General features: G+C 38.3%; 1 protein-coding gene across 8 annotated transcripts in view; it reads left to right on the top strand.

The window, feature by feature from the left end:
• CAST (calpastatin) overlaps nt 1-14,630 on the top strand; it is a 122,751-nt gene that overhangs the window by 90,629 nt on the left and 17,492 nt on the right. For 7 of the 8 annotated variants that reach the window (XM_078153114.1, XM_078153112.1, XM_078153111.1 and 4 more), the window contains 6 exons: nt 299-394; nt 817-915; nt 3,250-3,348; nt 4,176-4,259; nt 6,803-6,850; nt 7,019-7,111. In XM_078153114.1, coding sequence (XP_078009240.1) covers nt 299-394; nt 817-915; nt 3,250-3,348; nt 4,176-4,259; nt 6,803-6,850; nt 7,019-7,111 — 519 coding nt within the window. The remainder of the gene's footprint in view (nt 1-298; nt 395-816; nt 916-3,249; nt 3,349-4,175; nt 4,260-6,802; nt 6,851-7,018; nt 7,112-14,630) is intronic. The other variant, XM_078153115.1, reaches the window with a different exon arrangement.

The raw sequence follows: 14,630 nt of genomic DNA, 5'->3' as shown, positions 1-14,630 counted from the left end.
AAATGGCAAACCATTTTAGTATCTTTGCCAAGAAAACCCCAAATGGGGTCATGAAGAGTTCGACCCAACCGAAGCAACTAAATAACAACAGAAGCTATGATAGGACAGCTTTCCTGAGCATGTCAGGTTCTAGATTTGGTATTTGATGTTGTCTTGATTTGGGCACCTTGGTTTTGTAGACTACAAATGGACTGCTATGCATTGCCAGAAAAAAGAAAACTAATTCTAGTAAAACCATTCCTATTCACTCAGTTAAACCAGTCACTTTATATTACATACTTTTTTTCTTGCATTGCAGCCTATAAGTGAATCCAAACTTGTTGATGAATTATCCAAAGATTTTGAAAGTTCTGAACCTCATGGAAAGCAACCTAAACCAGCTGACAAAACAAAAGTAAGTTGAAAATGGTTTAAATCTCGTTTTAAGTGCTTCTGTGTTCCTTTCTATAGAAATGAGGCATGGGCTGCTTAAGCTTGAAAAGATTGACAAAAAAATCCTACTTATGCCATCCGTTCCTGACTATTTCAATCTTGGCTTTTTCTGGATGTTTCTTGTTTTCCTTTATCTGCCAGTGACATTCCTACAACTAAAATAATTCATTCAAAATTTTGTTCTATAGATAAAGTAAGATGTGCTATGAACGGTGGCCGGAAGAAGTTTAGCATGTGCCCTGTTTAGTACTGGGCAATCAGAGTCACTTAATTTTCTTCCTGTAGTTTATAATGCTTGTAGCAGATATTTTTAGTACACACATGTGCTGTCTTGTTAATCGGATCTTTTTCACTTTAGCTTATTATATCTGTTTCATCCCTTAGAAATCCAAGACTCCAGCCCATGCTCCTGTGAAAGAAGTTGTTTCAAAAACTTCCATGTGTGTAGTGCAGGAAATCCCTCAAAAGCCTGCTCCAAAGGCCGTGAGTAACCCCTGGTCCAAGGCCTATTTTCCTGAGAGGTGCTCTGAGCCTCTGTTTACCTACCCATACCTACCAGATATTCACAACTGTATTGCCTCATTCTGATGCTCAGTCTGACCACCTCTCTCTCTCTCTCTCTCTCTCTCTCTCCCTCCCTCTCTCCGTCTCTCTCTATCACTCACACACACACACATACACACACACACACACACACACACACACACACCCCTTTCCTATCAATACCAGTGGCCCTTTTGCATCCAGGATCAAATATAAAATCCCCTTTTAGCTTTTAAAGCCTTGTATAACCTGTCCTCTTCCCACCTTTACAATCGTCTTACACCTTACTCCTTGCCATGTACTCTGAGATCCAGTGACACCAGCCTCCTTTCTCTTCCACTCCCTACTCCAGGCATTTCCTCTGGATGTCCCCCATGCCTGAAACTCCCTCCTTCCTCATCTCTGCCTCTTGTCCTTCTTCAGGTCTCAGCTAAAATCTCACCTTCTGCAAGAAGCCTTTCCTGGTCTTCTTTAATTTTAGTGCCTTCCTTCTGTCAATATCTCCAATTTATTCTGTACATATCTTGCTAGTGCATAGCTATTTACATGTTATCTTCTCCATTAGACTTTTGCTTTTTATATTTTTTACACTTGGTGCTTAACATGGTGCCTAGCACACAGTAAGCACTTAATAAATGCTTGCTGACTTGATGCAAGTTAATGGAAATCTTAGATACTATAAGTCTGCCGCATGGCAAGCACAGTGCAAGGAGTCCTCAATTTGGAGTTAAGAAAATCAGGGTTCAAATCCTGGTTCTGCCATTTATGATCTTTTTGATCTTGGGCAAGTGAATTAACCTCTCTGACCTTCAATTTCCTTCCCTATAAAATGAAGGGGATGGACTGGATTATCTCTAAGGTCCTTTCCAACTCTAAATCCTCTGAGCCTATATTTATACTATCTGATGGGCTTCAACCAAAGGATGTACTTTTCGAGATTCAGACTACTTTTATCTAATTACTAAGACTATCATTTCAGCCACCTTTGAAAACTTCTTTTTATTTCCTTAGCACCTTGGGGATGAATGGTCCTCTGCCTGACCCTATTCTCTTCCTCTTTCTATCATTATTTGTTGCTCCCCAAACAGTTCAATGCTCCATTTTCTATAGCTTCAAAGCAAATTCTCTGTAAAATAACTGGCAGCGAAATCATAGGAATTATTTTTCACAAAGGGGAAGTAACCTGAAATAATTTAAAACAACTGCCTTTCCACTTTTTCCCCTGCTGCTGGATGCAGTCTGGTCTTTAGCTATTGATCCATGACAGAAGTGTTCAGTTGTTTTAGTCATGTCTGACTCTTCATGACCTCATTTTGGGGTTTTCTTGGCAAAGATACTGGAGTGGTTTGCCATTTCCTTCTCTGGCTCATTTTACAAATGAGGAAACTGAGGCAAACAGTGACTTGCCCAGCATCATACAGCTAGTTAGTGTCTGAGGCCAGATTTGAACTCAAGAAGTTGAGTCTTCCTGGTTCCAAGCCCAGAGCTCTATCCATTGTACCACCTAGCTGTCCATGACAGAAGTAGCTGCTCTCTTTTTTTTTTAGGAGCTATAGATAGTTGAATTGTTTGATAGAAAAAAACAGTCATATATGTTACATCTATATACAATATGTGTATTTATATTCTATATATGTATATATTTGCATATCCATATATACATATATGGATATTACATATATATATATATGCATAGTATCTCAAAAGTCTTACTGCAGTTTTAAGCTTTTATAACTAGAAAACATCCTCTAAGCATGAATGTATGTGCCCGTGTACATATACACACACTTACACATACACATACACATGCACATACACATACACGTAAATTGACATATACTCTTCTGCCTGGGGTGGAAAAAGTATTTCAGTGTACTTTTTCTCTGGGGTTTTCTATGGGTTGGTTTCAGCATGAAGAAGGTAGGTCTTCCTGCCTTTTTATGTATGGTTTGAAAATTGATCCTATGCAAACAAAAGATCCACTTAAGAAATGCTCCTGTCTACCCATTTTTTTGTGGTGTGCTTTATCACAATGCTCAAACACATTTTAATGCATGCCACCAGTTGCCCAACTATATATGTGAATGCAAGGTCATATATGGAGCCTCTGATGATTTTAACTTCTATTTTTGAAACATACATTTTTTTTACTCCAGTCTTTCAGATTACGTGATGAATTATGCCCAAGATGAACATTTATCTTTTTCAGTGTTTTTGATAAATACATCTTTAAAACATGATAAGCTAGTGTTTCTTCCTATGTCTTTTCAAAAGGGAGAGATGCCAGATGATGCTGTGGAAGCCTTAGCTGTCAGTCTAGCAAAGAAAGAAATAGATCCAGAAGAAAAGAAACCTGCAGTGGATAAAGTAAAGGTAATGGGGATTCAGGCCCATCTCCCTCCTCCCCCTTCCCTCCAAAAAGTTCCCTTTTATACCACTCATAAAGCATGCCTGAGTATGTTTCTGTTTCAAACACTTACCTGCATGATTTGACGCTTAATTGGTTTGGGACTTACATCAATGGATCATCCATGTGAGCGTTCCCTCCTACAGTACAGATTACAGCTCATCAATCTGTGCCACTCTTGTCCACTTGTACACCCTCTTTAAAAATGGCCCTAACAAGGCTCACCATTTTGGTTTTGTGAAAAGTCTGCATTTTAAATGGGTGGCACTCACTAACCTGGTGATTCCAGGGCACCCTTGGAACTATTTGTACTTTTACATAGGGCTAAAGAGAAAATAAGTAGTAGTTGCTAACTGCCTTGGGACACAGCCTGGCAGCCACTTAGTGGTAATGACCTGACCCTGGTGCTTACCCAGGATATGTCTCCAAAATATATAAATGATGACTGTGAGAGAGATTGAGTGCTGAGCATAGAGTCAGGAAAACCCATGTCAGACACTTAAGAGCTTTATCATCCTGGACTGGGTCAGTAATTGACCTCTGTGATCTTCAGCTTCTTCATCTTTCAGCTGAGTGGGTTGGATTCCATTGATCTCTGAGGCCTTTTCTGTTGCTAAATCTGTGATCCTATGACTTCATAATCCTGGTCAGATATAAGTGATAACCTAAAGGTAGTCTTATCAAGCCAAATCTCAGCTACTTGGTTGGTGGGAAATGAATACCCATACATAGATCCAAAAAAACTCCACACATATGATATATACAATGATAATGACAGAGGGCTTTTCTTCAGGAGAAATCCAAAGAAGAAAAGCGGGAAAAAGTAGGTGAAAAAGAGGAAACAATCCCTGCTGAATACAGATTAAAAGAAGCAAAGGTAAATGGATTTTTTTTTAGTCTATATCTATATCATATGTAATTCATACCCCTAAGGCAGGAAGGGACCCTGACATAGATCCAGGGCCATGAAGATATTGTTGTGGAGTCTCTGCAGTCTACAGAAGTCACTATCACAAGTTAAAACTAAAACAAACAAACAAAAAAATGGCTAAATTAAATGACCTTGTACTTCTACAAACATTTATTAAGCAACTTGTCCCTGCCCTCATGGACCTGACCATCTCATAGAGGGATGTGATAACTATAACACACAAATAATTGTAACACAAAACAATCCGTACATGCCTTACTTTGTGTGCCTTAAAATTTTTTAACCACTTGAGATTTTTAACAGTTGATTAGCCTTTCCTGGCTAGCCCACCCTCTCAGATTCCTGGGAATTCTTGTAGGAATTATCTGTACTACTTATTTAGCAATTAATGACATGTTTAATGGTTTGTGACATATATTTTATTGATGTCTTCAACTTCTGTCCAGCTCCTGTAACTTTTCATTGTTTTGTCTTGCCTGGTACACAGCAAGTGATTAATAAATGCATGTTGACTTGACTTGTCTCCATTAAGGGTACAAAACACTTTGAAGACAGGGATCCTGTCATATTTCTTCCTGGAAGGCAGCTAAGTGGATGATGATGATGATGATGATGATGATGATGATGATGATGATGATGACCACTAGCATTTATATAGCACTCTAAAGTATGGAAAAGGCTTTATATACAGAGTATATAATGGTTAACAACCAGCTCTGCCAAAATGACACACAGGACATACTTTTGTGTTTAATCTGCATTATTGACATTTTCCCTATCACTTCTGAGACAATCGACAAAAATAAAGTAAACCCTGATTTGTAGCCTATCTTTGTGGGTTTCTGAGGTGCAAATGCTCACACTGAAAATTTATAATCAGCTCTAGTTAGAGTTGGCTCTAACTTTGTATATAATGTATTATTTCATTTAACTAAACAATTTAGAAATCTTTCTCAAAAGAGCCCAAAATGCTTTCTCTGTTTTACCCTTTTACATACTGGGTGACACTTGCTAAAATAATTGTGTACTTTTCCATAGTCTATGATTTCTTAGCCTCAAAATGATTTTCAAATTTGATTTTAACACTGTAAGAGAAGCTGGGGTTGTCCTATGTTGTAGCCTTGGTCAGGTTCCAATATTGGAATAAAACTGAAAACTTATACGTCATGTAACAGTTAACAAAAGGAGATTTACTTAGTGGGGGACAAGGAAATAGACAAATAGATATGACAATAGACAGATGGATAGAGAGATAGGCAGACAGACAGACATATAGGTATGTATGAATATATGTGTGTGTGTATCTGTATACATTGAGGACACTGAGTCGATTCAGTTGAACCCCGCTCTCATGCCTCTGAGATGCCCACCACAGGTCTCCAGTTAAGCACTAACGAAGGGCTGCTCCTTCTTCTGCCTTTTTAATATACTCAGGAAGTCAGGAAATGACGTCAGCAGTGGTGCCTATCATCCTCTTAGCTGATTAAATCCCAAGGCTAGCTCTGTTGCCCTGAAGCCAACTTAAAACCTGTCTTCTTGAGTTGTCATACTGGAGCTGGGGTATGCAGGAGGCCCTGAGCAGGTCTCCAATGCCTTTAAAGCAAAACATAAAGTAAGACCAAGAATTGGTGGTACTAAAGGTAGAGAGAATTTTTGTAAACTGACTCCTTTCCCCTGCACTATTCTCCAGCCCCCCCAGTCTCCTGTGATCATTACTTTCCTTTTAAAGGACTTGTTTCCAGAACTGGTGGTTCATATTTCTAGTGATTTTTCTAAAGCATAGGTCTAATCACGTCTGTCTGTCTGTCTCTCTCTTTCTCATACACACACACATACACACACAGCACACATACCACTCAATAAATCCAGTCGCTCCCTATTGCCTCCAGCATCAAATACAAAATCTCTGTTTGGCATTCAAAACCCTTCATACTTAGCCCCTCCTACCTTTCCAGATTTCTTACAGCTTATCTACTTCTTGCCAGGTACAATTTGATCCGGTGACACTGGCCTTCGGGCAGTTTCACAAAGACACTCTATCTCTCAGCTCCTGGCATTTTCTCTGGCCGTCTCCCCATACTTGGAATCCTCTCCCTTCTCATCTCCTCCTACTGACCTCCCTGGCTTCCTATACATCCCAACTAAAATCCCATCCTCTATAGGAAGCCTTTTCCAACTCTTCTTAATCCTAGTGTCTTCCCGCTCTTAATTATTTCCTATTTATTCTGTATATATTGGAGTATATCTGTTTAACTATTGTCTCCCCTGTTAAATTGTAAGCTCCTTGAGAGCAGGGACTGTCTCTTGCTTCTTTTTGTATACCAGCTCTTTATACAGTGCCTGGCACATAGTGATACTTAATAAATGTTTATTGACTAACTGACTTTCTAATGAGCACTAAAATCGGTATAGAATTACTGGAAAGCTTATGAAATTTCATGCTAGTGCTAAAAATGCAAAAACGACTTTCTTTAATGTTTTTACTACAGGATGAAGATAGAAAACTGCTTGACAAAAAACAGAGTGAAAAAATTTCAGTAAGTAAATTAATTTGTCTGGGTCAGGACAGGAAGGTGCCTGGTGATAACAGGAGTTGGCACAGCTTTTGTTTCGTACCTTGAATTACATCTGCATTATTAGACTAGCTTGGGGAGTTCATCACAATGACCTGTGACCTTTGTGGATTCATTTCCTGATTTCTGCAGGCTATGAGTGATGATGATATCCTCGATGCTTTGTCGGAGGACTTTTCATGCTCGAAAGCACCTGTAACCCATGCAGCAGTATCTGTAGCACAAGTGAGTTTTTCAACTTCTTTTTTACTTCTTTACTTTTAGTGCAGAGGTCTGTGACCTTTAACTTGACTTTCAAACTAAATCTCTTGAAATTTTGGGTCAGAGGGAATAATTCTGGGCTCAGAGATTTGCCAAGAAAAGAAAAGAATAAAATCATCCATTAAAAAACAAACTGTGTACTGTAAAATATTGGCTCAGTTTCACTGATGATCTGTTATTCTAAATCAGGAGAGCTTAACTTGGTTTTAAAAAATATTTTGATAGCTATATTTCAATATAATTGGTTTCTGTAGATATTTTATATATCTATAACATTCTGATATGGGGTTCAGTGGTTTCACCAGGTTGTCTGCCAGAGGGGTCCACAACACACACAAAATTTAAGAAACCCTACTCTGAATTGTTGAGATAAATATGAATACTTTATCATGGAGGATGTTGAGATCATCAGGAGAAGTTTATATTTGCATATTACCAAAGATCATCCCCAAAGAATAAGTTTACCAGTGAATATTCCTGTGATTGTGTGTGTGGCTGAGCAGTTTGAAGGCTCTGCAAGATCAGGCAGGCCTTGGTAATGGGGAATATAAATATAATACTCCATTAGATGGAAACTTGGCAAAGGTAGAGTAACCATTTGGTGAGAAATGATTGTCGACTGAGTAATGATTGTTCCAAGTTTGCCTGATGTCTTCATTAAAACTAGGCAAGACAAGTGTGAATATCATAGGGTGTGGTAACATAACTGTTGTTAACACTGTCATGCATCTTTCTGACTCTCAGGTATTACTAACCAGGGAGTAATTCTCACAATCTCCTTAAAAAAGTGAACTCTGTAAATAGCATGGTCATCTTATTCTATTACTTTCGTCTAGTCCTAATCAATTTTAAAAAATAGGACCAGATCACAGAAGTATATATCCCATAGGTCATATTTAGAAATAGCAGGATATAGGATTTATTTTATGTATGGCAAGGTCTGTATGTTATTGGAATTATCCATTATCCACCAATCAACAAGCAATTATTAAGTACCCATTGTCTGCTAAGAACTGTGCTAAGCAGCAGGCATAGAGAAATGAAAACCAGACAGCCCCTGTCATAAAAGAGCTTATATAGTGTTGGAGAAGGTAACATATACACATAAAAGTATATGCAAAATACAAGGGAGGTGGGAATGTGGAAGGGATCCTCTCCATCGGGGGGGATCGATAAAAGCCTCTTGTAGAAGGGGGCATTTGAAGAAACTAGAGATTCTAGGATTCAGGGGTAGGAGGGAGATCATTCCAGGCATGGCTTGGGGGTGAAGGGTGCCGGTGCTCACAGCCTGCCCAAAGGACAAGCATCCTGGAAATGCTGGGGCATGTGACAAAAAGCAGACAAAGGGCTGCACTTGAGCACCTAGAGGGCCACGTGTTCCCCACTATTCCCAAGGAGTACATAATCCTGGAGAAGTGGATGGGAGGTGGTTGGTAAATGGCCAACAGAGAGGCTGGTATAGTAGGTAGCCACTGAAGTTTATTGAGGTGGAGAGTGCCGTGGTTAGACTGGTACTTAGGAATATTATTTTGGCAGCCTTTTTGGAGAGTGGACTGAAGAGGGGAAGAGACTGGGGCATGGAGCCCAACCAGGAAGCTTTTTCAGTAACCCAGATAAGAAGTGATGAAGGTTGAGAGAGAAAGGGATAAATGTGAGATTACGGAGGCCATAGAAATGTCACAACTTGGTGACTTATTGAATATTTTCAACATGATGAACTTCCGGTGCCAAGATGGCAGATTGAGGAAGGAATCCCCCACAGCCTTCCCAAATTTCCCTCCAAACAACTGGAAAACCACCTCAGAACTGATCCAGAAGCAGGGAAGCAGCCTGGCAGGAAAGGTCTGTCTCACTGGGTGGGAGGGAAGCCAGTCCCAGAGCAGCAGCAGCCAGCCTCAGAGCAGGGGGCCTGCAGAGAAGCTCCCAGCCTGGGCAGGCTACCAGTGAGGCCCCGCCTACCTGTAAGCCCCACCCCTGCCCAAGCCTCCAGTGAGGCCCGCCCTCCTGCAAGCCAGAGACCTCCCCAGGCAAGCAGCAGTCTATGCAGCATGGCAAGGCCCCACCCCCCTGCCCAAGCCACCAGTGAGGCCTCACTCCCTTGCTGACCAGTAGTGAGGCCCCACCCAGGGGCTAGTCAGCTGGGTGATACCCCCCCTCACTCCCCTCACCTCCCCCACCTTCCAGGCCAACAGCAAAAATGCTTACCTGGGGCCTGCCAGCAATAGGCCCTGTTTCCATAGCAACCCTATAGCAAAGCCCTGCCCCTGGGGCAGGCCTGCAGTAAGATCCTTACCCTAGAGCCAGCCAGGGAGACGCATAACATCCCAGTAGCCCTGCCTCTGTCCCTGAGGCAGGCCCGCAGCAAACTGCACACCCAGGGGGGCCAACGTGGAGCCATACACCCCCCCCCACCAGTACAAGCTAGCTGGGAGGCTCCCCTTACAATACAAGCCAGCAGTTAGGCCCTGAGGCCCAGTGAAAGCAAGACTTCCAGCCCCAGCACAAGAAGCCTGGGAAGCTGCAGGAGCAGAGCCCAGCTCTTACATGAAAGTACCAAGTCATGAAATAGGCAGAAAAAAAATGACCAAAACAACAACAACAACAGCGACAAAAAAGAACTTGACTATAGAAAGTTACTACGGTGACAGAGAGGATTAAGACACAAACTTAGAAGAGCATAAGTATCAAAATGGCTACATGCAAAGCTTCAAAGAAAAACGTAATTTGATCTCAGGCCCAAAATGAGCTCCTGGAAGAGTTTTAAAAGGATTTTAAAAAGCAAATTAGAGAAGTAGAAGAAAATTTGGGAAAAGAATTGAGAGTAGTACAAGAGAATTATGGGGAAAAAGTCAATAGCCAGGGAAAAGACATATGAAAATTCACCAAAGAAAATACCTTAAAGAATAGAATTGGTTAAATGGAAAAGGAGGCACAAAAGCTCACTGAAGAAAATAATTCCTCAAAAATTAAAATTGGGCAAGTGGAAGCTAACAATTCCATGAGGCATCAAGGTATGATGAAACAAAATCAAAAGAAGAAAAAAATGGAAGAAAATGTGAAATTTCTCATTGAAAATAAACAGCTGATCTGGAAAATAGATCCAGGAGAGATAATTTAAGAATTATTGGACTATCTGAAAGCCACAATTAAAAAAAAAAAAAAGCCTGGACAACATTATTATTGAGGAAAGTGTTTATTATTATTAAGGAAATTTTTATTATCATTATTATTATTATTATTAAGGAAAACTGCCCTGATAGCCTACAACCAGAGGGCAAACTAGAAATTAGAAGAATTCACCAATCACCACCTGAAAGAGATCCCAAAATGAAAACTCTGAGGAACATCATAGTCAAATTCTAGAGCCCTTAGGTCAAGGAGAAAGTACTGCAAGCAGCCAAAAAGAAACAATACAAATATTGTGGAACTACTATCAGGGTTACTCAGGATTTAGCACCTTGCACAATGAAAACCCAGAGGGCTTGGAATATGACATTCCAGAAGGCAAAAAAGTTAGGATTATAACCAAGAATCACATATCTAGCAAAACTTAGTATACTCCTTCAGGGGAAAAAAATGGATATTTAATGAAACAGAGGACTTTAAAACATTCCTAATTAAAAGAGTAGAGCTAAGCAAAAAAAAAATGATCTACAAATACTAGAGACACAAGGGGAACATAAAAATGTAAAAACAAACAAGAAAGAGAAAACATAAGAGACTCAATAAGGTTTAACTGGTTATATTCCTATATAACAAGATAAGATTTATAACTCTTAAGAACTTTATTACTATAAGGGCAATTAGAGGAAGTACATATGGATAGAGTGTCTGGATATAAGGTGACTTTGATGGGATGATACCCAAAAAACAAAATAAAGGGGTCAGAAACAAGATTGCACTGGGAGAAGAAGGAAGGGGGAGATAGAATGGGTAAATTATCTCACATGAAAAGATATGAATGAGCTATTATTATAATGGAAGAGAAGATGCGGGTGGGATGAACAAAGCTTGAACCTTACTCTCAACAGAATTGGCTCAAAAGGAATAACATACACACTCAATTGGATGCAGAAATCTATCTTACCCTATAAGTAAGTAAAAAGGGATGGGGATAAGAGAAGGTATGTGTGTTAGGGGAAGACTTATAAATGGGAGGGCAGATTGGGGGAGGCAGTGAGCAGATGTAAAACACAGGGTGAAGGTCAGAGAGAGAGAGAGAAGGATAAACAAGGGGGAAATATCATGGAGGAAAATACACAGTTATAACTATAAATGTGAATGGGATGAACTTAGCCATAAAACAGAAGCAGATAGCACAGGTCTGCAAAACCTGCACCTGCAGGCTGCTTACGGCCCTCAGGCTGCTTGCAGCATGCTGAAGGATTTCCTTTACATACAAAGGATGTCTTCCTCTGCGTTTTTTAGCAGGCCACCAGAAATCCTTTGATGTGCCACACTTTGTGCAGGCCTGTGATAGCAGAATGGATTAAAAACCAGAATCCTACAATAGGTTGTTTACAAGAAACACATCTAAAGCAGAGACACACACACAGAGTTAAGATAAGGGGCTGGAGTAGAATCCATTATGTTTTAGTTAAAGCAAAGAAAAAAGCAATCATGATCTCAGACAAAGCAAAATCAAAAATAGATCTAATTTAAAAAGACAAGAAGGAAACTGTATCTTACTGAAAGGTACCATAGACAATAAGTAATATCAATACTAAACATATATGCATCAAATGATATAGAACTAAATTTTTAAAGAAGTTGAATGAGTTACAGGAGGAAACATAATATAAAACTATACTAGTGAGAGACCTCAACTGTCACTTCTGAAAACTAGATAAATCTAACCAAAAAATAAACAAGAAGTTAAAGAAATAAATAAATTCTGGAAAAGTTAGATATGATACAGCTCTGGAGAAAATTGAAAAGGAGTAGAAAGGAATATACCTTTTTCTCATCTGTACATGGTACCCACACAGAAATGGTCATGTGTATTAGGGCATAAAAACCTTGTAAACAAATGCAGAAAAGCAGAAATAGTAAATTCATCCTTTCCAGAACATAATGCAATAAAAATTACATTCAATAGTGGTCAGTGGAAAAGTAGATTAAAAATTAATTGTAGAGGCAGGTAGGTGGCACAGTGGATAGAGCAGTGGCCCTGAATTCAGGAGGACCTAAGTTCAAATCCGGCCTCAGACACATAACAGGTACTAGCTGTGTGACGCTGAGCAAGTCACTTAACCCTGTTGTCTAGCCAAAAAAAAAAATTTAATTAGAAACTAAATAATCTAATCGTAAAAAAAAGTCAAACAACAAATCATAGAAACAATCAATAATTTCATTAAAGAAAATGACAACAATGAGACAACATACCAAAATTTATGGGATGCAGCCAAAGCAGCACTTGGGAGAAAATTTATATCTCTAATTGCTTACATAAATGAAATAGAGAAAGAGAAGTTCAATGAATTGGGGGCACAACTGAAAAAGCTAGAAAAAAAAAACAAATTAAAAATCCCCAATTAAACACCAAATTAAAAATGCTGAAAATCAAAGGAGAGATTAATAAAATTGAAAAGAAAACCATTGAACTAATAAGTAAAACTAGAAGCCAGTTTTATGGGGAAAAAAACAATAAACTAGATAAATCATTGGTTAATTTAATTTAGAATAGGAAAGAAGAAAACCAAAGTACCAGAATCAGAAATGAAAAGGGTGAATTCATCACCAATGAAGAGGAAATTAGAATAATTATTAGGAGTTATTTTGCTTAACTATATGCCATTAAATTTGACAATCTAAATGAAATGAATATCTACAAAAATATAAATTACCTAAATCAACAGGAAAAATGGAATACTTAAATAATCCAATCTTAGGAAAAGAAATGAAACAAACCATCAAATAACTTCCTAAGAAAAAAATCTCCAGGGCCAGATGGATTCACAAGTGAATTGTGCCAAACATTTGAAGAACAATTCTAATACTATATATAAACTATTTGGAAAAATAGGTGAAGATGGAGTCTTACCAAATACTTTTGATGACACAAATATGTCATATCAAAATAAACCAGGAAGAGCCAAAATAGAGGAAGAAAATTGTAAACCAATTTCCCTAATGAATATTAATGCAAAGGTTTTAAATAAAATAGTAGCAAGGAGATTACAGCAATATATCACAAGGATCATACACCATGACTAGGTGGGATTTATACCAGGAATGCAGGGCTGGTTCAATATTAGGAAAATGATCAGCATAATTGACTGTATCGATAACAAAGCCAACAGAAATCATTTGATTATCTCAATAGATGCAGAAAAAAGCCTTTGATAAAATACACCACTCATTCCTATTAAAAATACTAGAGTGAATGGGAACAAATGAAGCTTACCTTAAAATGATAAGTAATATTTATCTAAAACCATTAGCAAGCATTATTTGTAATGGGGATAAACTAGAAGCCTTTCCCATACAATCAGGGGTGAAGCAAGATGTCCATTATCGCCACTGTTATTCAATATTGTACTGGAAATATTAGCTATAGCAATAAGAGGAGAAAAAGAAGTTGAAGGAATTCTAATAGGCAATGAGGAAACAAAATTATCACTCTTTGCAGATGATATGATGGCATACTTAGAGAACCGTAGAGAGTCAACTAAAAAAGTACTTGAATTAATTAACTTTAGCACATAAAACCCACATAAATCATCACCATTTCTTTATATGACCGACAAAGCCCAGCAGCAAGATATAGAAAGATAAGCTCTATTTAAAATAACTACAGACAATATAAAATACTTGCGAGTCTTCCTGACAAGACAGACCCAGGAATTCTGTGACCACAATTACAAAACACTCTTCATGTAAATAAAGTTAGATATAAACAATTGGAAAAATATTAATTGTTCATGGGTAGGCTGAGCCAATATAATAAAATGATAATTCTACCTAAACTAATCTATTTATTCCATGTCATACCAATCAAACTACCAAAAAATATTTATAGAGTTAAAAAAAAAATAAAATTCATCTGGAAGAACAAAAGGTCAAGGATATCAAGGGAGTCTATGAAAAAAAAATGTGAAGGAAAGTGGTCTATCTGTACCAGATCTCAAACTGTATTATAAAGCAGTAATTATCAAAACTATGTGGCACTGGCTTAGAAATAGAGTAGTGGATCAATGGAATTTGGTACATAATACATTATAATAAATGGCCATATCTAGAATATGATAAACCCCAAGATCCAAGCCTTTGGAACAAAAACTTATTATCTGACAAAAACTGGAAAAAATTGAAAACAATGTGCCAGAAACTAGGTATAGACCAATATTTCACACTGTATACCAAGATAATGTCAAAATGGGAATGTGATTTAGACATAAGGAAATTAGGAGGGCATGGAATAATTTACCTATCTGATCTATGGATAAAGGAAAAATTTAGGACCAAATAAAGATATAGAGAG

Source organism: Phascolarctos cinereus, unplaced genomic scaffold, assembly GCF_003287225.1.
Source record: "Phascolarctos cinereus isolate Bilbo 61053 unplaced genomic scaffold, phaCin_HiC Scaffold_4;HRSCAF=312, whole genome shotgun sequence".
Taxonomy (NCBI): domain Eukaryota; kingdom Metazoa; phylum Chordata; class Mammalia; order Diprotodontia; family Phascolarctidae; genus Phascolarctos; species Phascolarctos cinereus.
This window is presented reverse-complemented; position numbering and strand designations above follow the sequence as displayed.